General features: G+C 41.3%; 3 protein-coding genes and 1 non-coding gene across 5 annotated transcripts; 2 read left to right on the top strand and 2 right to left on the bottom strand.

The window, feature by feature from the left end:
- Nucleotides 1–328: 328 nt before the first annotated feature.
- srrd (SRR1 domain containing) lies at nt 329–3671 on the bottom strand. Of its 2 annotated transcripts, XM_030786192.1 has the most exons (7): nt 3395–3671; nt 3213–3253; nt 2874–3046; nt 2333–2431; nt 2005–2156; nt 1155–1200; nt 329–833 (listed from the first exon to the last, which is right to left on the bottom strand). In XM_030786192.1, the coding sequence occupies exons 1-7, from the start codon at nt 3529–3531 to the stop codon at nt 639–641; spliced, it is 843 nt and encodes a 280-aa protein (XP_030642052.1). In that variant the 5' UTR covers nt 3532–3671; the 3' UTR covers nt 329–638. The 2 variants fall into 2 exon arrangements, with proteins under 2 accessions (XP_030642052.1, XP_030642061.1); XM_030786201.1 differs by lacking the exon at nt 1155–1200 and having other exon boundaries at nt 754–833.
- An 826-nt stretch (nt 3672–4497) lies between these two features.
- Nucleotides 4498–12778, top strand: rad9b (RAD9 checkpoint clamp component B). Its single transcript, XM_030765399.1, has 11 exons — nt 4498–4531; nt 4811–4881; nt 5578–5709; nt 6382–6496; nt 6776–6875; nt 7238–7344; nt 7645–7751; nt 9172–9236; nt 9572–9694; nt 11806–12070; nt 12644–12778. The coding sequence occupies exons 1-11, from the start codon at nt 4498–4500 to the stop codon at nt 12776–12778; spliced, it is 1254 nt and encodes a 417-aa protein (XP_030621259.1).
- On the top strand, nt 5301–5372 carry trnad-guc (transfer RNA aspartic acid (anticodon GUC)). The gene has a single exon. It is a non-coding gene; the product is annotated as a tRNA-Asp (tRNA).
- A 2625-nt stretch (nt 12779–15403) lies between the features above and the next one.
- On the bottom strand, nt 15404–24589 carry pptc7a (protein phosphatase targeting COQ7 a). The gene is made up of 6 exons (XM_030775156.1): nt 24036–24589; nt 21309–21488; nt 19906–20104; nt 17413–17536; nt 17179–17308; nt 15404–16816 (listed from the first exon to the last, which is right to left on the bottom strand). Exons 1-6 carry the CDS (start codon nt 24235–24237, stop codon nt 16758–16760), a joined length of 894 nt encoding a protein of 297 aa, XP_030631016.1. The 5' UTR covers nt 24238–24589; the 3' UTR covers nt 15404–16757.
- Nucleotides 24590–26577: the final 1988 nt, after the last annotated feature.

The raw sequence follows: 26577 nt of genomic DNA, 5'->3' as shown, positions 1-26577 counted from the left end.
TCTTTGCAAAAAAAAAACAAGGCAGCGAAATAGTTCAAAATTCACCAGCTGAAATCCCTGCCGTCTCTGCAAACACAGTGTTTCACTGTTTATCACTACTTCACATGCAAGAAAACACATACAAAACAATGCTACAACACGTACATTACAATTAACTGCATGCTGCAAAAATACTCCACTGATTGTACTAGATTAAAAAAAAAGATTTATTTTAATTTGTGAAAAGGATAGACACTCAACAATGATTGGATGTTGATAAAAGTAAACTTATATGTATATACATAAAGAACTGGAACATTCTCTTCTATCTTAGCACAGACACAAGCACACCTGGGATTACAGAAACTCCCTCACACTCTTGTTTATTCCTGGTGTGTGCATAACTTGCTGAAGGCCAGTGATAGCTTCAAGGTTTTAAATTCCAACTGACTTTATTAGTGTACCACGAGACATCTGGTACCATTCTACTGCAATAACACAACCGACAATGACTCAACTCATTCGAAATGTTCTCTCTCTTTCGCTCTCTCTCTCTCTTTCCCTTTTGCTCATTCTCTCGGGTGATTACCACTCTGTGTCTCACACCTATAACATTACACATCTAATCCTTCTCTATCTTGCTTTCTTTTTTTTTTTTTTCAACTCCTTCTTTCTTTCTGGATGATCTCCAGATCTTGACAGTGCTGATATTGAGGCTCCTGGGGCTGAGTCCAGGTGCATTCTGGGAGTCTCTGAATGCTCTCTGCGGGGAATCTGATGATCGCTGTGTCGTTAAACACATCAAAGAAACGCTGGGAGCAGGGAAGGATGGTCTCTTCACACGCCGGGATCACCTGGCAACAGTGGCACCGGTCAAGGACTAGCTCAGACTGGTTGAAACAGACAACTGACAGAAACCTGAAAATTCTAGTTTCTAAAAGCCCACGCCACAGATGATGAGTACCGACAAAAACCTACGTGATTCACCGCATAAATTCATTAATTTCTGAAAAATGACCTAAGCCGTGCTCCAATCCGTGACGATAAACTATCATTTGTTCAACGCCCCATGGGAAAGGGTGTGTGTGGTTTCAAGTTCCTATATTCTGGTCAATACTTGTCCCTTCTCAGCACTGTTCTTTAAATTCCGTGGCAGTGAATTAAATGAAGGATACATCTGAAAGAAAGCTATAGTCTCTCTGGAGCTCTCTCTGCAGGATCCTGGATATGAGATGGAAAAAAACCCCCATCAGAGACATGAGATCAGCCTCTAGAGGACATTTTATTTTCAATGCCAAACAATATATAAAATATATCACACAATCAAGACATAGGTACAGTCCTGAAAACCACAGATAAAAGGGAAAAAAAAGAGATTCACTGCAGTGAATAGAATCGGTTGTCTTGACAAACATTTCCAGACCATTGGTCCATCGTGTCCGTGTGACTATGCAATGCAAATACATTATGTACACAGGATGGAAAGTGTTTCAATATCACTGACAGATAATATTATATAACGAAAGCTACATAATTACGTGGTTGTGTGATTCAACAACAAACTTGTCAGTTTTGTTTTTTTTTTAATTAGGTAAGGACTGTTTCAAAGCCCTGAAAATGAATATGTTCACTCAGGATCTTGTGGGAATGGGGTGTGTGTGCAGTTTCACGTCCTTGAAATCTGGTCAAAACTTGTTCCTACTAAACAGTTCTCTTTCAGTTCTGTGGCACTGAATCAATATAAATGACGCCAATAAATAATACATTCTAACAGGCAAAAGATTGTTTTTAAATTATTGACAAGTATAAGCTCTACCTCTGAAGAGCTGAACAATGAAATATGCAATGTTCCAACTGAAAGTTGATCTTGAGACATCAGAAGTATTGATGTTGCGTTTATAAAATGGGGCAGGTATGCTAAATTCTTAAATGTAAATATGTATCAGCAAGTACTTTCTCTGATAAAAAATGATTACTTATTTGAATGGGACAGTGTCTAGAAGTATTAAGACAAATGGCACCGACCTCTCCTGGATGCCATGGAAACTGTTGCCAATGACAATAACCTTAGGCAGGGTTTGAGGGCTCCAGTTCTTCCACAGCAGGTTATTATACAGAGCCTTCCCACAATGCATCAGGTAAAAAAGGGTGGGCCGAGACACTGCCCGTTTGCCTTCCTGAAGCAGACAGGTAGACACATGTGTGCTCTCTTTTCACAGGTTAACAGAACTAACCTCCAGTGTGTGTTTGTCATTTAAATAGCCCGAAACAAGAGCATCATTAAACAATATTAAACATCAGACAATGATGTCACTACCCTAAACCTGCTGCTATTTCAGAACATAAGTCTCACCTCATTTTCCGTCAGAACACTGAGGCCCAAGTCTCTCAAAGTCTCACATTCTGAGACCGAGAACACAGGATCATAGACACAACACCGACCCACCGGAATCTGACAGAGGGAAAGAGAGCAAGAGAGAGGGAGGGAGAGAATGAGTGAGAGAAAGAGAGAGACAGAGAGAGAGAGAGAGAATGACAAATTTCAATGTGAGCCAGGTATGTCTTTCAAAAACAATGTAAAAACATAAAAAGTACAATTACAGAAACAATAACATGAAATCACCATGTAGCAACAATGTAACTTTGTAATAAAACAGTAATGTGCATGCATAACATACACAATTACAATATGCAATGATGACTGTACAGGAAAAATGGCACTCTGGCATTCAGTTATGACAGTAATTTTATTAAAAAAAAAAAAAAAAAAAAAAAAGGAATTCATGTGGGTTGAGTCAGTTTCCATGTTTGTGGGCTAAGGGCCTTCAAGGGACAGTTAGGAGTTTGACCGCTAGGAATGTTTTAATGAAATACTGTAATCCAAACATGTTCACCTGCAGCGTGTCCAGCAGCATGAGAAGCATGGCAAGCTGATAACGGGCAGACACGCAAGTGGAGAAACTTCCCAGACCATAACAAACACAGTCTAGCTGGGTTTCGCTCACTACGCCTCCACCATCTTCAGAGGACCCAAAGGCACAGGCAGACAGGCAGCTTTTTAAGAGCTCTAACGTTAGGGCAAAGAACAGAAAGTCAGTGTGGGAGACAAACAGAGAAACAGAGAGAGAGAGAGAGAGAGAGAGAAAATAAGCCAGTCTTTCGCTGAGTCTTTCACACTGAGTACTTTTCTTTTCTTTTTTGCTGTGGATGAATGGTTCTTAAAGCGCATCTACCTTTCCACTCCAGCCAGAAGTCTTCACCTCTTAACTCATTCCTGCAGAGAGACAGAATGAGATGAGTCTGTTTAAAGCAGTGTTTCGACTGCCAAAAGTAGTTTTGTAGATTGAACTGAACTTGTCCCAAACATTAACACTATTAAAGTAATAAACTAAAAAAAAAAAGTGAACTTCCTCACATGGCATCTTTGATTCGCTCTTTGTCTCGGTGGCTGTCAGCGGCATGAGGGGAATGTTGCTGGATGGTCGAGGCAGGTTTCTCACGACGTGCTGCCCCTTTACGACGCCGTGCAACCTGCCACTCACCACTGTCCATCCCTCACTGAGAGGGAGGAACCCCGTTTAGCTGATCACTTAATTGCTAACATCCACACACAAAAACTCACGCGTCTGTCAATGATTCACAGAGGAAGCCTTACTAGATAACTTGCGTTCGTGCAACTTTTTCGCGACAGAAACTCGAACCATTCTGAAGTGACTGTTTTGGTGTAACACGTAAAGAATGCCGTCTGCAACAGCGTTTAAACGCTGAAGTTCCGGAATTAATGTTCATTGACAAGAAATTATTCTCACCAATGTGTTTTCCCTTGTTCACTGTGACATGATGATTCAAAGGGGAAATTAATAAACGTACCAGTGGGATTTATCTGAATCGATCACTGTCTTTTTTTTTTTTAACAAAATAAACTTTTTAAATTAATTGTCTACCACCAGTAAACTGCTTCCAACTGGAAAAATATTTTGTTTAAACTTCTGCAAAGGATGCGTTCACTGTACTGGACTTAATCAGAAAGGCTTTGAAATATATTCTCAAATACTGAAAATCATGACCGTGAGGCTCCAAACGGACATACAAAGACATTCTTTCATGTTCGTAGTCATTTGGCCCAAAGTAAATATTTGACTGTCACTTTGCTATGTAAATCCATCATCACACACTTGAGGTTGAGGAAAAAACGCAAACATCGCGCGTCCTTTGGTGTTTCTACTCGCAGCCCGCTCACCTTAACGTGTCTGTGCGTATGAATTTGCATTTAAGGAAAGAAGCTAAATTATGCATTGAAGACCAGAAAAAAAACCATACACGTTTAGACAACGATTTAATTACCTTGAAACTACAAGCTATACATCACGGCTGACCATTATTACTTCGTACACAGACATAATCCAAGTAAACAGACACGCTAAAGCTATATGGCTAGTTAGCTAATCAAAATTAGACTAGAATATTTAGGATAGATTGTTAGCTTTGCGGTGCTATCTCCATTTGTAAATACAAGAAATGAGGTGTATTATCGAAGGAAATGGTGTTAAAGGTAAAAATCCATTTTCAGACTAATATGGTTAGGAAGCTGAGGACATTTCTCAATGACCTACAAAGTTTTGACATCTCAGCAAGTGTCAATTGTCAGCGAGCAGCAATCATTGAATAGGCCTACTGATGTATGTTGAGGGGAGTTAGGGGGGTGGTTGCAGGGCCAGTCGTTAACCACAGGAGACCTGACAGTTTATGTGAGAAGTTAGATAATAACCAGCTGGGTAATTATAAAATTTAGCAGTATTTTTTAGAGATCTTTCAAGTTTTTCTTTTTCAGTCTTTGGAAAGGCCCTTCATGCTTTGTCACGCATTGGCGAGGACATATGGTTGGATCCCATGAAGAGAGGGGTAAATAAGTTCTCGTTCCATTTTTTTTTTTTGACTTGTTACCAATTGTAATAAACTCAATTAAAAACACAGCGTCACCTGTAGGTCAGTGGACAGGATTGGAATGAGACGACCGAGATCACTTCTAAGCAAATTATCTCTCTGTTTTAGAATTTGGTGTCATGGTACGGTGATCGTCACCAAGGCGAGAGAACCTCTATGGATTGAACTATTGTAGATTTTAGTCGTTTGCGAAACGACATAACCGTGACAATTATATGTAACACGTTTTTCTTCAGTAAACTCTTTATTGATAGAAACTAAGATGATTCTGAAATGGTGAATTTCCCACGGCTTTTGTTGTTTTACTTTATTTATGTCAAGTTGTTTTATGTGTGCGTGGCCTCCAAAGTACACAGTAACTACTACCTGCATGTGGTTCCTCGTTAGTATAGTGGACAGTATCTCCGCCTGTCACGCGGAAGACCGGGGTTCGATTCCCCGACGGGGAGAGCACGAACAATTTTTCCTCGTTTATATCGATTCGTGCCAACAAGGAGCTTCCATGTATTCGAGTTGTAAAAATAACTCAATAAGCAAAAGCAATCTCATTGTGAATTTCATTTATTAATACTGTGCTGTACAATTAAGCAAATAGCTTCTGTCTCTCTCTCTCTCTCTCTCTCTCTCTCTCTCTCTCTCTCTCTTTTTCTCTAGTTTGCAGTGCGTTCTGTGAACACAGCCCACTCAGCATACGCTTGTTTCCTGTTCTCTCCGCTGTTCTTCCAGCACTATAGCCTAGAGCTACAGACAGACTGTGGAGCTGTAAAATGCAGGCTAGCTCTGAAGGTATCATAGAGACCAATAACATTGTTTTAAATGAACATTTTCATCACCTTTTCCTCTTGAAATCCTGAAATGGCTACAGGCTAACAAATGAACAAACCTGAGAGCCAGAAACGAAGATTAAGCATACTACAGTGAAAATGAGAGTTCACAATTCAGTTAAATTCAGCTTTATTTAATATAATGCCTTATACAGTAGACGCTGTCAGGAAATAGCTTTAGAATGTAAAGGGCCTAACTGACTCTTGAAAGGAACCAAGACTCACAGGGGGCAGTCATCCTGCTCTGAGATGGTTATCAGAGTATGTTTGTTTATCTGTTGTACAGAATAAAGTGTGATTTATTTTTATTTGACATCTCGGCATCTCTGAAAATGAGGGCTACCCCAGTGTATCTCCGAGAATTAAATAAAGGTTGAATGGATGAATGAATGAATGAAAAAGTATAAACAAAATCTAGGAGAAAAGACAGAAGAGTGTAGGAAAAATTACACGGATCTTATGATTTTGAAGAGTCAGTTTTAATTATGATCCAGGCAAGTTCTCTCAGAGAACCTTGTTCTTGATCTCGCATGAAATCCAGACTCAACCATTTCAGTCAGAATCTCAAAAGCAGGATCTTCAGTGTCCATGTAGTACTCAGAAATTATTGCTTTGTCTTTTTTTTTTTTTTAAGTCAGTGTTGCCACTCTTCCGCTGCCTAGCAACCATTGAGCGCAGTGTAGACAGATGTGAGATATCCTTCAATGTCTCAGAAAATAGAGTGATGTTCCAGTTTTACTGTCGCCATGGTAAGTTACTGCTCATGTGTTCCCTAGTGAATTGGGTATGATGATGTGTATGAGTATTGGAAGCATTAGCCAAAGTAACCACAAGGGGGCACAATATATCCACATTTCACAATAGCACATCCAGGAAAAAGAGGCAGCTCAATCAGTAGCTGTGCAATGCAAGTTGGTTGGTTGACAGAAAATTCTTGATAATATTGTAAATGTAATCAGATTGTTTTTTAGGGTCATTTCAATGACCAAGTTGTAGATTTTTTTTGTCTTTGTCCTCTCTCACGGTAGGGATCACCAAGACTCATAACTTGGGTTACCAGGAGTGTGAGGCTCTTCAGGCAGTGTTTCCAACCCATCTCTGTCCAAATGTCCTGAAAGCCCAAGCAAAGTAAAGCACACACTGTCTGTTCACATCTAATCCAATTAACCAAACAGGACATGAAATACTGAGTACCAGCATTTTGCTCATTTATAGTACTACTTAAAAATGCAGAAAGACTGAAAGAGTATGGATGATGTGTGTGATAGTTATTAGTTTTGACAAATGGATGAAGGCGTGTATATATATGTTTTCATCTCAGACTGTTAGGTGGTATAGTAATACACTTTATATATATAAATATATATGTTTTTTATCTCAGACTGTTAGGTGGTATAGTAATACACTATATATATGCATTATATATGCATCTCATCATGTTAGGTGGCATAGTAATGCAGTGTATATATATATATGTTTTTTTATCTCAGACTGTTAGGTGGTATAGTGATGCACTTTCCAGTCTCACAGCAGGAAATCACTCTCTCCATATCTCCCCAAAGAGCGAACTTCAAAAATTACTGTGACGAGGAATGTGGTGAGAAATTCATGTCAGTTTTTAGGACTGTCCATGAGTCCAACCACCAGCCATGAATGTCATATGCCACCTCTAAAACATATTGCTTTAGGACATTTAAATCTAGCATTTAGCAAATTGAACATCAGTGCTTAATTAAACCTATTCCTTTAACACGTTTAACCTCTAAAACTGCTAATCCTTTGGCCTTTGGCAGTGAAGATAATATACAGATTTAGGCCTATTTTATCAATGCATAACACTCTCTTTAACACCACAGTGTTCACTAGAGTGTTCACTCTGCCCACTGTTTGAGTGCAGATCATGTGAACTCAGTGCACACCGAAATATCCCTGCACCCAAACGAATTTGACTACTATCAAGTCGGAGTGGACTCGGACATAACCTTCTGTCTTAAGGAACTCAGGGTAAGGACTTGACCTGGGGAGACATTGACACAGTGTGAAGCTACATGTGCCATGTGAGCGCGTATGTGTTTGGGTCCGCGTGTGCCAGCGTGTCATGAATAAATCAGGATGCGTTTGTGTGTTTGCGCTCACTTGGGGAGGGGTTGGGGGGGGGGTTCATTCGGTCTGTCCGGATTTGTTTTTATGGAGGCTTATTTCTGTCCCGGGACCCAGATGTTCTGGAGGCGCTGCACCTATCATTTTCACTTGTGCCCAGTCCACGAGGAACTGAATCATTGCTATCAAATACGGTAGCGTAATGTTCCTCGTTTTTTTTTTTCTTTTTTTTCTTTTTAGTCTTTGATGATGAATAATGAGTTTGAACTTGTAATGCCCTTTTTTCTTTTTTTTTTTTGTTCAAACAGATATGTCGAGCCAAACGATTCTGGTAAACAAATAAACAAAAAAGGTTGTTTTCTGGTTCAGCTGTAATGGTTTAGAAAGTGTAATAATGAAGGTGACAAAATGCACTTTAGGCAAGAGAAAGCAAATTATTCAGACATGTATGTGTTAAAATCCTTTCACTTTTGTTTTCATTATTTAAATATTGATTTCGTACTCTGTTAGAAACAAGGTCTCGGCGTGCAGCGTTTTGTTTGGGTCTCGCGAACTTTAGCCTCGTTCCTGGCAATCGAAGCGCCCGAGGCAGGCCTGTATTGCAGACGGCTGTTACGTGGCGTGCAGATCCCCGTGTGTTTCTGTCAGCCGCTGATTGTACGGGACAGATGGTCAGCCCTGTTATACTTATGTGGAGTCCTAACCTGTCACAGTGAGTTACAGGGCTGGAGAGCACAACATGTCCATCGCACATTCCACTGACCTTCTCTTTAGAACTGACCCCACTCCCGCAGCCAAAGAGGTCACAGGTTGTCCCCACGTCCGGTGCTTAATCTGTCCCTTCTCCTTGATCGCTGTACCATTTTTTTTTATCGAGAGTTACTCATGCGCTACAGAACCGGATTTTCTGAATAGTTTTCAGGAGTGCTGTGTTTATGAAACTAACTGAAAGCTGTCCAAGGAAATTTTGCCTGTATATGGAGAGCAGGGGACAGGAAGTCAAAAATAGCCCTAGGTAAAGAAAACTTCTTTGGGGTTTATGGTATGGCGATGATGAATTTGCCACCTGTTTTTTGAAACGCTGTAAAAATCGTAAATTGTTAAAAAAAGAAAATTTTTTTTGATGTTTTATGTATTTATGTAAGGCGTTGTGATGTTTTCCTCTCATCCAGGAGAGGCGCTGGCTGAGATGCTAAAGCCCTTTGTGATTAATCCCACAGCGTTTCAGCTTAAAACGTCAGTCACTGCTATTCCAGCGTCCTTGACCTCAGACTTGATGTCATAAATGTGTGTGTGTGTGTGTGTGTGTGTGTGCTTTTCCCAGGGCTTACTCTCCTTCGCAGACTCTCATGCTTTGCCAGTGTCGGTTCACTTTGGTGCATCTGGAAAGTGAGTCAGTCTGTCAGTCTCTCAGACACTCCTCAACTTTTTAACTAGATGCACCTGATGTACGTGTGTAGGGGATATTCCTCTGTGCTCTGACTGTTCCAGTCCTGTTTTCTAGTTCCACTGTGACAGAGTAACTCTTATGATACACACTTATTAATTAGTGTTTATTATATAGTATTGTATAGTTATACTGTATTATGTTAGTATTGTTATTATTATTGTTAAATAAACTATATATTATATCATATCATATTGTATATACTGTGTATTATATGGTATTTATTATTTAGTGTTTTAGTGTATTTATGTAGTATTATTGTTATGCTGTTCTCCAGACCTGTGTCTTTCAGTGTGGAGGATATGCTATTGGAGGCCAGTGTAGTATTGGCCACCCTGGTAGACCCAGACCTCACAGAACCATGTCAGGCTGACCCAACAGCGAGACACTGTACAATGAGGTAACATCTCCACTATTATTACTGACTTTACTGCAGTGGGATATCCTAGCCCATACACACTGTAACATGGTAGTCATTTTTCACTGGGGCCCATCCTCTGTATCAGATTCAGAATGTGTCCAGCTCTATCCTCCATTCGAAACACACTGTGGGCACAGTTTTCTCCTTGATGTTCACCTGTTCATCTCGAGGGACAGTTCTTTGACTTATCATCTTATCATCATTCCAACACTTAACGAGCCTTCAGCGCATAAATCAGAAATGATACAACGTGCGCAACACGTTAACGCTTTAACCGCATATTTGCGTCCGTGACGTCTCCTGGCCAGTGCAGTGTCATCTTGGCTTTATGGGGGTTTTTTTTCTCTCGGCCACCGCCGACTTCCCTTTAAACTGTGAGTGGGCGTGGAGTAGATGAGTGGGAATGCAGTGCTTCCTGCCCATATAAGGTAAAGGCAGGGACAGTGTCCTGACAGGCACACATCCATTCTAAGCCTGACAACCCTCTAGGATGTGTCCAGCATGGGCAGTGATGTCACGCCAGCCCAACCCAACCCCAGCCCTCTCTCCTCTCTCTTCTGTCACTCTCTCTCAGTGTCAGGGCTACAGAAGCCGGTCTGGACCGGTCTGCACATCTGGGTCGCCGGAGAGCTTCTGGTAGCCTCTCTGACCTGCTCAATGACAACTTTAAAAAAAAAAAAAAAAAAATCCTCCTCATTGCAGTATTTATGCCTCGTAGGAATCAGAGCAATTTTCAAAAACGTTCTTGCGTGTTTTAGACTGTATGTCAAATGGATTTTGTGTGACATGGGTTCCTTTGTGAAAATGTTTGAGCAGACATTAACAGAAATTGAAACGCAATATTCGTTGCTCATTATGTATTTGTCTGGATGAAAAATACACAGCCGGTGACCTTAACTACAGTACTATGCACACATTTACTATCTTGCAATCGTTCCTCTGAAAAATAAGTTCAAAATACACACCTCGCACTCATTTACCTTTGTACCCCGGTGAGCCTTTCTGCCCTGTCAGTGCTTTTGAGTAATTGGTTAAAGATTCCTCTCCTTTCCTCTTTTCCTTGAAAGACTGAAAAACAGTGCTGTCTTTACACACGCGTAAATCAGCTCAACGCAGGTGAAGTCTCTTCGTAACAACTTCTTCCTCCTCTATTCATCATACGAGAAGGGCAATTATATGGTAAATTGAGCAGCAAAAAAGTCATTATGCAATGCATCACGCTGGTTTTGTACATATTACTCAAGTCTCACAGCTAATGCATATCTCCCTTTTTGATGGATGATGAGACAGAGGTGGTATCTATGGTGTATGCACAGTTTACAGGAGATCCGCACACACGATCAGGGAGACGGATATTCTGTTACCAGGTTTCTGTTTCTAAACAGTTGTTGTGCTAAATTTTCGGTGAGCCGCGTGTTGTGGAGTGGAGTTCTTACGGCAGGCAGCCCTAGGCGGGAGCCCATTTTCAACATAGAGCCCCCCCCCCCCCAGGGGGATAATTCACATATTCACACGCCTGCCTTCACTAGTCCTGTTCTTACTCTCCCCTCCTCCCTCCTGATCAAAGTCTCTCTCTCTCTTTCTCTCTCTCTTGCTCGCCCCCTCTGTCTTGCTTTCTTGCTGTCAGACCCTCACTGTCACTACACCCCCCCCGCACCGTCTTCGCCTCTGTTCCCCTGTCACACATGCTTGCACGTGCGGCAGTGTACGCGGCAGTCACGCGGCTCTGGCTCTGGTGTTAACTCAAGGGGCCTCCAGTCCCTTTTCTGTCTCCCTCCTCCGCGGACAGTCGTATGCAAATGTCGTCGCTCTCCACCTCGATATGCACAGTTATTATCCTTTTGCTGGTGACCATAAACTGGAACATTTCCAGTGCTGCTACAGCTGTCCACTGCCTATGGCCTCTGAATGGGAAAAAAAAAAAGATTCTGTCAGATTAATATTTCGCTTATAACTGTAGCTGAATACACTGAGAACAGACTGCAGGTCTCAAGATTGGTCCTTATTTATGTGTGTAGTTACACTTCAGAAACAGTCGGTTTATCGATTTACTTATTATTACATAATATTAACTGTCTGTCACTTCCCAGATCTGGTGGTGAAGGTCACCTTGCGGCGCCCTCCCAAAACGAAGGTCGTTTGGAGGCAAATGTGGCCAACGCGGCACCCCAGCAGAGCGGTGTCTCGACCCATGAGCGGGTGCCTTCCAGTCAGAGCAGTCCCGTGTTCAGCCCTGCCTTTCACATGAGGAGGCTGATGGAGTTACGGGAGGCAGGAAGACCCAGGGATGAGCCCAGAGTGACGCAGGACCTGGGCCAGGCCCTCCCCACACCCATAACTCCTGCCACATACAAGGTGAGACGTTGGACAGCTAGGAGTCACGTACGAGCTCATAAAAAACCCCCTCAAAAAACAAGTTTCGGGTCAGCAAGTTCATCGACGTGGTGGCTCATGTGTGGAAGGCTTTGAATGCCAGGAGGTAAAGAACAGCGTGTTATTAGTCTACTATAGACTACCCACTGCTGCAGCCATGTTGTCCTTTTTTGTTGTTGTTGTTGTTGATCCATGGGGTTATCTGTGGGTTAGCTGTTCGTTCACCCTTTAAAAACCTTTTTTAATCCTACTGGGTGTTTTGATCTCTTACTCCAAATGCCCAGTCTTTCTCTTGCCTGGACTGCCTTGTGCTGTCAGCTCATGTGTTAATGTCCAGGCTAAGTGTAATCGCAATCTTCTGACCTTAAACTTCAACCCAACCTTTTGCTGGCACAACATATGTCTATAGTGTCTCATCACGGCATGACTGCTTCTTTTCCAAGATTTTTTTTTTTCTTCTCTCCTGAGCAAACAGTCAAAAGTCTAATACCTCAGTATGTAAGTGTTTGAGAATGATTTCCATCGTGTTTTTTTTTTTTTTTGGTCTGTAAACAGATTCGTTCGCTTCTGTTCGGCGCTGTGTCCTGTGAGCAGCGCGGTGACTGTGACGTAGAGCTGCCCAGTCTGGTGTGTGGCAGTGACACCGAGGATGACGGAGGAGAAGGCGAAGGAGTAAAAATGCAGCACTAATTCAGGTAAATAAAGGGAGGTATGTGGAGTATATATGGACACTGAGAGGGTATACCTATACATGGAGGACAGAGAACCTCCCCTCAGTTTCGGGTGGATAACAGGAGCTTGTTTATTCCGTTTAAGCTGCTCCTGCTTTTGTTAAGTTACTGGATGTAAATACATTGGGAGAGCACGATACCTGCTGTATGATTTCAAATGTGTTTGCGGAAGCGATGATCAAATCTTGTTGGAATTCTCTCTGGTAATTTACGAGAACATGCTATTCCCATCTGATATCTTTAAGAAACACCCTGAGAAAAGATAAAAAGGGGGAAAAGAAAAAAAAATAAAATGAAATGGCCCCAGAGGACAAATGAGGTTATGTGCTTTCGGCGTGTTGTGTTTTGCAGCAATGCAGTTGGCATTCTGTCTAAAGAGTGTGGTATGTGTACCTAAACAAACATAGTGCACTCTGTGTTCTCACAGAGGCTCGGTGATACGGCGCTACACCACAAGAACAACAACAAAAAAAAAAAACAGCGCCAGGGAGACGCCCCTTGTTTCGTCTCTCTGTTCAGGGCTGAAAGCCATGACACTGACTCACTCACCACTAAGAAATTCTGTTCTTCAACGCCTTACGGAAGTGTATCCTGAATACAAGTCGAGTGTGCTATGCAAAATCTTGCAAAATGGATGATGGAGCATTTTAGATAAGGCCACAAGCACAGATGAGTAATAAATATTGTCGTCTTTATTTAAATATACAGCACTGAAAATATATTTACAGAACCTTTACATCACATATTTACAGCATATCGGTTTCTTTATACAGTTTTATAAATTACAAATAATGACTTTTTTTTGTAATTGGGTGATCAGTCCAAATCAAAAGGAAGCTTTGTGTGATGTGGTGTTCTTCCTGACTGGAGAATGAATGTGCTTGTCAGAGACTGAAAATATGGTTCAGGTGAAATGGGATGTTGCACTGTCTTTGTGTGTTCATCTAGCCTTATTCTCATGAGTTCGGTCAGTGGCAATGTAATCCTTAATCCACGCATGGGATTTATAATCTGACACAGTTTTGTATGTTGGTCAGGGATAACTGACTTGTCGGTTGGACGCTGACTTTATAACACTTTTATGTGTGATAAAATTGTGAGTTACTTTGAGTTCAGAAAGTTATGCAGAGCGTACACTGCAAGACCTTGCCATGCGGTGGAGAAAAATAAAAGTTATTATATTCAAGCACATGCTGTTTCTCCTGTCTTCAGTAAGGGTGGTGAATAAATGACTCTGTCTTCATTTGTAATCCTGTAAGTGCATCAAGTTTGCTTAGTGAAATCTGTGCTCGCCACAGTTTGCAAGCTGGTTTAAGTTTTATGTGGGAAATAACCTAAAAGTTATGTCAAAACTATGAAAACATCCTCACTTGAAGGCTAATATTAGTGCTTTTTATGTGTTGAATATGACCAACATGCAAAGCCAGTCATTTCTTCTGAATGGCAGAACAGATGCGAAAGCATAATTATCAGATAGTTCGTTAGCGCAGGATACAAAAGATAACGCGTCACTGCTGTCGTGCTCTTCTCACACAAACATCTTTAGCTTTCTAACAGATAACGTGTTCTTTTTTTTCTGTCACCTAAATAATCAGCGTCGGCTAGCGAAAAAGAACGCTAAATCCTGCTTCTGTTGACTTCAATAGCTACTGGCTGCGAGAGTGCAAACAATGGAGTGTTACATAAGCCATGCCACTGTACACCCTACCTGAGGATCTTACAGCTAATCCTGAAATGGTACTGATTTTGTGCGAAAATATATCATTCAGTAGTTCACCTTGAACGTTTTGACAGGCATGGTTCCCATGAGGGAGAGCGGAGGAATTCACAATAAGATGCTGCAGTTTGAGCCGATTAAGGCAGTGGGGGCGGGGGGGCACCCCGCCATGAAAATAGCTCCTTGACGAGAGTGGGCAATTCTAAAGCGCTGGCATTCACACCATGGGAAACAGCAGGGGTTTTTTTTTTTGCTACTAAGACCCTGAATAAGGCACAATTATAAATCATGCACTGAAAAAAAAATTATGCATACATGTCAAATGAATCATTTTTCAATGGAATTTGTGAGAAGTGTGACTATTTGTTTCTGCCTGAAAAGAAAATGTGTGTGTTTTTTTTTTTTTTTTTTGGTGTCACTTTGGATGAGAGCCAATACTTAAAACTGTCATGATTTTTAATCTCAATCTAACGTGAACCTGTGAAAAACTGCCCCCAGAAAATTATAAAAATAAACCTTTATTAGATCATGTGACCCATCATGTATCCACTGTAAGCATTCACAGATGCTAGCGTTAGCTTTGTGCGTTAACAGTATACACCTCAAGGGACATTTAAAATTAAGTTTTTTGAAGAAAAAAAAAAAAAAAGAAGACATTTTTGTAAGAGTCACAGAACCTACAAACTCAGCAAATACACTCTCATTACAACATCTGTCAAATCGCTTACTCTCCCCAAATACACACATTTCATACATCTTAGTACATACATAGATCTACAAGTTAAGTATTAAAATATATACACCTCAGATAGAAAACACATACACACAATTGTGCACCCGTACATACGCACGTACACACACACACACACACACACAGACAGACAGATAGACAGAGTGCTGGACACAGGACAGGAGGCTTCTTGTCTGTGCACTCAACTCATCTTGCAGTCTCTTGCATTGCCATTTACACATAACAGAGGGTAAAGGGGACGAACACTGCTCTTGACACCATAAATATTTAAAATATGTAAAATTTTCTTCTTAAGCAAACTTAGAGCAACATCTCTTTGCCCTGGACCCTGAAGTTTAAAAATGTTATGCAGTATTTGCATCTTTAATTTAGTGCCAATATATATATATATTTAAAATAATAAACCCATTTGGTGAGTAAAAAGACATACATCCATAGTTTTTCCTCAATTTAAATTACATGCGAAAGTGAATCTTCAACCTTCACCATCTTCGTTCATGCATGTTTTAACTCCCAAAGATTATGGCATCCACGTGTAATGATTGCATGTTCAGTCATATAACAGTTTATCTTTTGCTGTTTGACTTTCATCTTGTGCAGTTTCGAGTGGTTGAACACTGTGATTTTGTAGCAAGTGTCGGATCTTCCTTCCGAACTAAAAGTCCTGCCCTTTAAACTCAACAGACTGGACCTGACAGAAGGTGGCAGCTACTTAAGACCCAATAAGCTTAAATAAGATTTGGCATGATAAGTGGCCTTTTGACACCACGACGGATAGCAGGTAGCTGCTAATAAACCAGGTGCTGCTCTAATGGAACACTGACCAGGCAAAAAAGTTGCCAGTGACCTTTGCCGTATGACCTTGGCTTTGGTAAGCCACGCCCATTCCAGAGTCTCTCAATTCTGCATAGTTACATTCTCTAAAATTTCTATGATGCTGCAACCTTGTTACTCTTTTAAGTTACTCTGCTCTTCTCCATCCTTTCTTTACTTGCTTGCTGCCATTTTAGAGACATTTGACATGTTGCTATCGTAGCCCTCTACAAAAATCTCCTCTCCATGACATGTTTGACTGCCCGCTGATGAGACGTCTGTTTCCTTAACTGTGATCCAGTGAGACGCTGCCCATGTGACGCTGATCAAAACTAATTTTAATCTCAACTGATTGGCAATGAAGGGATGGAGACGGCCCCTCAACTTAAGCAAGGTTCAAGATCAGGTTGGATCAACATGGAATCTTCCTTCTGTTTAAGCCAATCATGAATGGGAGGAAAGACTAACAACCTTCAAGGCAAGAGGTTGGGTCGGGACATGAGAACCCCAGGAGGGAGGTTCAGGTTAAGCCATCAACAATCTTGAATAACAATAGCGCCCCCCCCCCCCCCAATCCTGCCAGCAGGAAACAGACACCAGTCCAATAAACCGAGAGAGAGGAAGACAGCGCGAGGCACAGTGCCCTCTGAACAAATGCTAGTCTGTGTACTCTGCCACTATGGAAAGAAGAACTGTGATGTCATCTGGCTTTCCTCCTGTAGAGATGCAAAACAGAAAACACCAGTGTGAGAGACAATGACTGAAAGACTGACAGACTGGCAGAACATCTGTTAGCTCCACGCCTTGCATTGTTCGTCAGAAGTTCGTACTAGAATGAATAGACCTCTGGGAGACACTATGGTGCAGTAGGAAAAAAACCCCCCAGCAAGATTGTATATCATCGCTACATTTCTTTTTTAATACAATCTTTTTGGACAACTGTTGCACAAAGAATACATTGATTTCATTCGCTTGGCTTCAGAGAGGAGCAAATTGGTTGTTGTTGAAGACTCCTCAGCAGATGTACTTCCTGAGAAGCAACAGAGTTACCTTCACCACGGAAATGCTAGTTACTCACCCCGTACGTTCAGGCCGTTGTCACAGGCAAACTGCGCAAAGGGCGACATGTAATTGGGATCGTACGCCAGGATGTGAGCCTGTTCCGCGATGCTTTTGGCCGTTTGCTGGATGCTCTCGTAGTTGGTGTTCTGAAACGAGCGAGATGCAAGCACTGCTATCACATTCTTTTAATCTAACCTAAAAAAAAAAAAAAAGATCTTTACAGAGTGTGTGCCAAGAGTTAGATCAGTACCTTGAGTTTTTTGAGTTCTTGTAAGATCATGTAGTCAGGCATGTTATCAAAGAGTCCATCTGTTGCTGTGAGAATGATGTCTCCCAGCTGGACATCGAAGGATGAACTGTCAGCAGCCTCGGGACTATGGGAGATAGAGGTGGATTTTTTGTGTGATTCATGAGAACTTCGGGTAAATTGGCTCTCAGACTTGGAATAGTTCATGACGCGGGAGATAACAAGCTAGTTAAGTTTTTGGAGAGATTAAGTGTCAGCCAACAAAAGCAAAAGCTTTGTCAAAGTTCAACGGAAAGACGTTTTTCAGAGTTATCTAAAGAGCAAAAACATGCTCTTCCTCTTCATCTTTACTGTTCAGGATTTCTTCAAGTATGGACCTAAATCAGTTTGTAAGAAAAAAAAAAGCTATAAATCATAAAACATTATCCTTATTTTTTTGAGAGAACTCTCGCCTTCGTGTTTGCAACATTTGAATATTGACAGAAGACGTCTGTGGAGCGTACGGTTTGGTTCAGAAGGATAATACGGTTTCCTGCACCGCTTAACCTTCCCTTCCTCCTCCTCACTGCGCCCTGCTTAGTCTAACCAGGTTGCGGCCGAGTCCAGCCATCCCTGACATCCTTTGGGTTGGCTCGCCCACATGGTGTGCCACAGAAATCGCTTGTGTCTGGGCCTTGTGAAACCCTGTAAGCTTAGCCACAAGCTCCACTTCCCTCATCCTCAGGCGGCTAAGGGTCTACACATCATTTCCTACCGTTTGTGCCTAAAATGCAGGCGCACTGTTTGTGGTCTGCTTAGACCACGGTTATGACGGAGGCTTGGTTTTTTTTCCCCCCTCTGCGCTCCAAAAATCTGTACAGTTTTCCTCTTTGTCATAGAAACCATTGATGTATAAGTATTTTGTAAGTTTTAAACGTTATGACAAGGACTTAAAAAAAGAAATAATTAAAAAGAGGTTGGGTTACGTCTTCAAACAGACTTTAGCAAACGAGGTTCTGTGTCCCCCTCTTTTATGTGATATGTCCATAAATTTTGGTTTTGGAGGTTTTGGGCATTATTGCGGTGCGTTTCAGTACAAACTACAGACTATGCCTCTTTAACAAGGACCTGTTATTACACACAAGAAATCATCTCTACCTCACAGAGTAGTGGTCAAAGAAGGGCACCAGATTGAAAATAAAAACTATCGTTAGGTTTTCTTTGGAAAAAAGCAGTCCTTGTACTACGGAGAAATGCACAGAGGATACATAGAGGCAGGATCACCACTCAGGCATCAAGTTCAGTTCCTGGAAAGCTTTCATGTACTTTGTGCTTAAAACTTTGACAAAAAAAAACAACCTTGTAACAGGTCTCCCATTTAAAGTTTATACACAATTTTCACAAAGATTTAAAAGTGATGCTGTACATGCTTCTGGAATAGGACAAAAAAAAGAAAAAAGTAGAGCAGATTAAAGTATTATGGATACAGCCCCGAGTATGAAGCACAGAACATCTGGCAGCGAAGCACATCACTCTACTGGCCTACCTATTGGACAGACATCAGTTCTGTCCAAGGCTGAAGCTTCACTGCTCATGCGATGGAACTGTCTTTGTGGTATATAGTTATAGTAGTATGTGCTTAGTGAGATTATCTTCGTTTTTTACTCCTAAGTATACATGTCAAGCATGAGTCAAAAACTGCAAAAATCAAGTAAGGCAGCTTATTGTGAAGGCTCAGACAATATGGGTTTCTACGAGAAGACTTGTTCCACCTAATTTAGTCAGCTTTTTGTTTTACTGTAAGGGTGCAGAGTTTCTCAAAAAGGGGGAGAAAAAATTATTTGGGTTCAGTGCCTAGAAGCCACAGATACACGTGATGCTCTCAGAACTACTCAGTCTGTAACAGTACAAAGGGCAAAAAAACAGCAGCTGTAAGAGAAACCGGATTGGTCGATACTGAGAGGGCTTCTAGTCCGCCCCCCTCCCGAGGTGATTAGACTTTGGACGAATACTATGTATTGGCAGTCATCCAATACGATCCTCCTCCCACACAATTCCCCGGTGACCAGACACGGCAAAGATCTTGGCACACCACTGGAATGAGGTGGAAGGCGGCACATGGCCACCATTGCCCTCGTAACGTGTGACCTCGTTGACATCTGCCAGTTCCATTTAAGATAACCCAGGTTAAGCGACGGCAAACCGTACCCTGGATTGTTTCTTAATTTTTGATGAGCGCTTTGAGAAGGCGAACCCTTGTGAGACAGCGAGAGTTGGTCACCAACGGGCAAAGTGTTTCATCATTTTGCCGGTTGCAGAGAACCTTCTCTGCCTAACAGTTCACTTCCCACCGACAGGGGACATTAATCCAGCCAAGCTAACATTAAAAGCCCTTAGCGCGAGTAGCTAATCACACTCTTCCGTTCCAAGCCAGGATTATGTTTCATTGAAGCACCAGCGGAGAATCTCTGCTTGCAAAGCCACAGTATTAAAGCCACAATGGAGGGGTTGTCATACCTGTCGCTGAGTACCGAGCCCTCAGCCTCAGGGGGTGCGATGGAGAGCTGGAACGGGGTGTTGAAATAGTGCTGCTGTTCGTCAGACCGATGCACCACTTCACCGCCCCTTACCACGAGGAACCCCGAATCACCCAGGTTTGCCGTATGGAGGCGATGGCTCTGCCTGTCCAGTACAACTATGCAGGCTGTACTGCTTCCTGAGAAACCACATCAAAAAAAAAAAAGATATCACAATGATGTAGGCAAAAGTACAGAAAATCATACAGTTAGCCTGCCTTTTTTTTTTTTTTACCAGCCTAACGATTATTTTGTCGTTTTGGCCGCTTCTTGGGAGGACACAAAAAGGGACTTTGGGCCCAAAAAGTCCCTTTTGACCATAAAAAGAGCCAAATGTGTGTCATGTGAGGTCTTTCTGTAGAGTTTCAACCAGAACTCCTGCGATAATTGGTCAAAAACAGAAAATGTCTGCCTAAACTCTGGAACAGATGAATCATCTCGACCACAAAACAAACTCCATACACTTTCAATCAAAGTAGTGCGGCGAGTGACTCATTTTGTCAGAGCATGACCTGCTCTTTGGCAGAACGCTCCATCCCATCAGAGACAACATTTACTACATAGTTCAGGAAAAATAAAACGCCTAAACAATACCGTAGTGCTGGAAAACTCCCGAGGTGGAAAGTTACAGACCTTGGACATGCTATTCATTCTTTCTTCTTTCGTTCTTCTGGGTTTTTTTTTTTTTTTTTTTTTTTTTTTTTACAATGAATGTGTTTACTTAAACCCACATGTTGGTGCAAGCAGTGAATAGCGGAAGCATATCGACGCATGCAATCGCCTTAACAGAAAGAAGCATTGCCTCAGATTCAAAACTCACGACACACAAAGGCCTGTGGAGAGTCTCTCTATGACTCATACCGCTAATACATAACTGCTGTCTGTATCTGTACAGTCTGGACAAGCCTCCCAGCAATTTCTTGTGACAATGAACTGTTATTCACTTCAGTCAGTGTAGCCTAACAAAGGAGAGTGGGTCTAAGTGGGATCAGCTGCCCCGAGATCAGATGAAAAGCAAATGGATTTGGATCGGTTTTACAGGATGTGTATTATTATGACTTTTAAATATCAGCATCAACCGAGCAATTTAAAAAAAGTCTCCAAAAAAAAAAAAAAACCTATCTGAAAAACACGCAAATGACAGTGTTTCACCAACAAACAGCTGCTCTTGAGTTTATTTTTACACCTTTCAATGTGTTTTCACATTTAGACCCATCAACTTAACAAAAGCTACAACCTATAATTTTCCCTGAATAGCTGCAGGCTATTCATTTGTGTGCACTGTTCTTACATCTTAATAATTAGTTTCTACCTCTATGAACCAGACAATGGTAGTGCACTCACCTAATAGAGGTACTTTGTTCTGAAGGAGCTCATAGTAGCTGGTTGTGAGGATGCCCACTGGGTTGCTAGGTACGAAACGTCCCTCTTTGACCAGCCGTTCACACGTTCTCATCAGGGTCCCAGAGAACTGGGAGGGGTCGACCCCGTAGTCACGCCAACCACCCACTCCATCCGCTACACCTATTGGAAAAAGGAAGAGTTTGTTGGTTTTGAACGGTCGGGACTGCAAATGAAAACACAGCTACTACAATAAACATGTGTTTCATAGGCAAAATATGAACACATTGCTGAATGCTGGGAAAAAAAAAGCAAAAAAAAAAACAAAAAAAAACTGGGAAGTGTTCTGCAGTCCGTTTTGATACTTGTGATTATAGTTGCTTTTATAAGATTCATAATCTTGAAAGCACATAGGTTGATATTCTCACGATAACAGATTTTTATTCTACTGCTTCAGTGCGGTCAACCGAGAGGTATCAAATTGTGTTTTCACACATGTACAACTCTGGGAGACTTGTGAATAGAATCGACAACAGGAGAAGGGAGGCGTCATCCAGTGAGATCTCTCTGAGAACTCATACCTAGTGAGGGAGGAGGGCTCATGTTTATTTTTATGATCACGCTAAATGAGTGAGGAAAAATGTCCATAAATCGAGAAAGAATGTTGTGGCACATAGCCACCACTCCACCCTCATAACCTCATGGCTTGTATCCCTTTTGGAAACTTTTCCAAGAAAGGCAGTTCCTCCAAAAGGCTCCACAGACACAATGCAGGAATCCTCTTAGGTTTCCATACAAGGCAAGTCTCTGTCAACCTGCATCTCCTCTGGGTTTTGCTATCGATTGCAGTGCTGCAAATGTCGTATGCAAAGCTACTTACCGAAGTGAGTGAAAGAGACATCGAGAGAAGATTAGAGAATTTCAAAACCAACATTCACTTCTTGCACAAAACATTTTGAGCACGCAGTTGCCTCCTCTTTTGTCAGATTCTGTTAATTTACTACATCACGAAATGTATACTATCCTCAAACTAAGAGTAAACACCTTTTTAAACAGTGCCTTTAGAGATAACAAAAAACCTTTCAGCTCAGCTTCCACTTAAATCAGTACAAGAAGCCTTCAGGCATCAGTACTCATCTGCTTTACAGGTGGATTAATTAGGTTAATTTGCCTTGTGTAAGATCAGTAAGAGTATGTGCCAAGTAGGTCTAGGCAGTTTGGCCAACAAGGATATCTACGATGGGGTGTGACCTGGTGACACGATGCCATTAAAATCAGTCTGCCTCTCTACAGACAAATGATCTTGGATATAGTCTATTCATTTAAAAACATTAATCGGATTGTCATGGATTATATTAGATCATCAATTCGATTATTACAATGTGTTATCTAACATTAAACCTTCATTCACCAATCAACACACAGATAAAGGACAGTTATGAGACCTTGTTATACTTTGTGGAACCTAACCACACTGAAATACTACCGAATACTGCAGTTATTATTTATATCGATACTGTCAAATGGGTATGATAGATGTAGAGCTACTGGTTAATAGAACATCTTTAATATTTGAAAGCAGTAGTGTTGCAATATTAATTTAATCCGTAAAGACAACACACCAAAGTACACAATGGGCTTTTGTTCTTTAGGCAAACGAGGCCTTTACGCTACTGTGTCCATTACCGCCTTTGTACCATCTTACCGTCCTCTAGTGTTCTTAAATGTGGTACAACGCCAACATTCTTTTTAGTCCATCGTCACCTAGTATTTCGTGACAGAAGTTGTTTGCTCATTATACATTCGAGAACTGTGTGAAAAAGTTATTTTGAGAACAGTGTTGTACGCATTTGTAATCTGTGACGTACTGCTTGTTTGATAACTTCAAAGGTCTATAAACAGGACTGCATTACTGCGGCTAAGACAAAGTGATTTCTCCGGGCAGCCCCCGAGATGACCCCTCTGACCTCTTAGGTACAAAACGTTCTATATGTACAAATATTCGAAGACGCAAATCAAACGGACAAATAGCTCTCACAGTTAGCAACGGCAACCTGTTTTTCTAGAAACATCATTACAGATTCCTCGAGCTGCTTCCGTCAAGATCTTTAACAGTTTGAATATGGCCATTTTTTTACACTCTGAGCATAACATTCCTATATGTTTTGAAATATAAATGGTATTTTACTCTATAGCGGCGACTATAAAAGATATTTCTAAAACCTCACAACAGTCACATGCAGAGCAGTTGCAGCTGGTTGGATGAAAATGAATATCACGCCCACAAAGGCAAACGTCACTATTGTTTTGTTGCCAGCTCATGAATCCTTACGCTAATGCATGTTTAGCGAAAGTCCCAACACTCGTGAAGTCTGATAAATTTCTTTTCCTTCATGTCTGTCATGTTCGCTTATCTCCGTGGCTGATTATTGAACGGCAGATGTATTTTCAAAGAGATAAGATCAAGTAGAAAATCGCGAGCAACCCCGTCACTGTAGCCGACACCACAACGATTATGTTACACAATGTGGCACACAGGAAAGCGAGCACTCTTTAAGCACCAGTCATGCCGTATCACCACAATATACCAAACCTTGTTAACATTATCCATTCGATGTGTTAAGTTAGTCAAACACACATTTCTTTTCTTATAATAAAGGGAACATTTAAGTTACGGAACAGAGCGTAGGCTGTCGAATGAAAGCTAGCAAGCTAACTAGCCTTACTTACCTAAGACATCGGCAGATCTGTGTCGTGCAATGAAACAAGCGTCGTCTCCATAGCACATCCCTTTCTTGAGAATTCCTTTGCGAAAATCCTTCCCAAATCCAAAGCTTGCTGTCACCAGGCTGTAATCGCGGCTGTCTGTCTGGGATAGACCGCCGATGACAGCCCTGGCAACCAGTCTACCATAGGAGAGTACGGACAACATCCCCTAAGCACCGGTCCCAACTGTGTCAACCAGCCACAAGGCCAGTTAGCCGAGAAAAGATGGGATCCACGTTCTGCCTCGGCTTAGTTATTGTTGGCCACAGAACAACATCCAAACTGGTTGTTCGATTTGAAAAAAAAAACAACCCTAATAAATAAACAATACGCCACGCGATAATATACTACTCTGCCTTTGACAACGTTATAACAATAAAAAATAAATCCTTTAAGGGTTTCAATCCTGTATCCCGAGACCTAAAATGTTAAGGAATTATTTATACAACGCTATTTCACAGAACCGGTTCCTCCATTGTGTTCCATTATCGTTCTTGTCTGCAGGCTTCCTTGCCCACATCTCTGCACTGTTAGCTAACTACTGCGAAAGACCCAACTAGTAGAGTCTTGTGACCGTTCTGACGTCACGAGTTCTTACGCAATTCGAGCTCCCTAAAATTGCCCGCAGACCGCCCCAGACGAAATGTTCCAGCCAGTGAGCTTAGTACATTTGACTATAAATCATTTTTTAATTTTATGTCAGTGACATTATTTTAATCATACTTTTAAAATCTCTGTTCAAAGTGTTAAGGCAATTAATGCGTGTATTGTTTTACGTTATAAATGTGTACATGGTGTTAATGGTAGGCCTAAAGTTTGGCTTTCTTAGCCTAAATATCTTAGGTGATGGTCGCTCAAAATATTCTCACACTGACATTGAACCTGCAAACTTTAAAATGCCTATTAGCTGTGCATGACGTTTTGCGTGGGAGCAACTGTGTTAGACTGGCTCCCTCCTGTGTTCACTTGAGCGTAGTGCGCCTTGAAATTGTCGTAATATTTCCATTATTTATTTGCGTCAGAGACAACCACAATCAGGGGAAACTAACACAGAATTGTCGAAAACTTTAGCAAATAGACAGTGGAATAAGCCTTTGTCATCATCATATGTAATTGTAATTATGTTATTTGTCACAATCATCGCTATCAATTGTTCAATGTTATGCTCGTTCAATGACATTATTTATGTTTTCGAGCGGAAACGGCTTATTCTATCTCGTAAAAATATTTTAACACCAACGTCTAGGCGCAGCGTTGTCTTATAGACTTATATTTCCTTCGGAGTGAGGTGGCTATTACAGATGTGTGGATGTTTTCTAACCCTTATGTCAAAATGTATATGGATCTGCCTTTTTTTTACATCCCACCACAGGTTCCTGCTATCCTTCTTTTATACTGTCCCACAAAACTGCCAGACCTTACAGACAGCTATTCTCCTGTTTCTACTTAAGCGTTCTTAGTCGGAACAATTAAAAAGAGCTCAGACAAACTACTAAACAAAAAAACAAACCACTGGGAAAGCCCAGTCAAAGCCTGGATAATCACATTCTGCCAGCGGGCATTTCCTGCTGTGTATCACAACTAATACGGCACTCAGCAATTACGTGTTCCTGGTTTCCATTCTTACAAATGGTATAGAGCATACACGTGATACACGTATGCGTTATATAACAATACTACTGTTAACACAATTTTCTCATTAAATCTGTCGTGTGACCCCTTAAAACAGTTTACGTGATTTTATGTTTCGTTCTCTCGTGTATCATTCTTATATAATCAATAAAACAATTAATTACGTCAATTAGTGGTTGCAGCTCTGTGCTGAAATGAGTTACACACGTTACTCTCTCCGCTTAAGTTTTAATCTTCTTTATAGTGTAAACAAGACATGTGGACCATTCATATTTCAGCTTGGTTTAAATAATAACAACCTCAAAAGTCAGCTGGACTGTTATTCCTATGATAATATGTGGTACCTAAGAACGATATCTAGAAGAGAATTTTTCATTCATTCGTTCGTTCGTTCGTTCGTTCGTTCGTTTTCTGAGCCATGTGTCCTAATTACGGGGAGTGCTGGAGCCTATCCCAGCGCTCATTGGGCGAAAGGCGGGGAAACACCCAGGACAGGTCGCCAGTCCATCGCAGTAGAGAAAGGTTATTTGAGGTAATTTGTTAAGAGTAGCTTTCAAATGGCTAGAGTGACACTAGGTGGCAGTACAGATCAGTTTTCTTGTCTAATGCAAAGTGACAGCAGTACTGATTTTATGCCAGTGCTACCACGATTTATTGAAAAACTAACAGCGTCTTTAAATTTTAACATTTAAAGCTTCAAAAAAGCAAAGATACAAACCATCAGTTGTTCATGTTTTAGATGTGTGTTTATTTTGATTGAAGTTATTCGTGAAAAACATAATGACTTATGCTTTTACTCTCAGTCTATGCTTTCACTCTTGCACGTGCTGATGCTTCGGAAGAAAGTGAAAAAGAGGAGCAGATGGAGGAAGAT

The sequence above is a fragment of the Chanos chanos genome, chromosome 1 (assembly GCF_902362185.1).
Source record: "Chanos chanos chromosome 1, fChaCha1.1, whole genome shotgun sequence".
NCBI lineage: Eukaryota > Metazoa > Chordata > Actinopteri > Gonorynchiformes > Chanidae > Chanos > Chanos chanos.
Note: the sequence above shows the minus strand (reverse complement) of the source record. Positions and strands in the feature narration are given on the sequence as shown.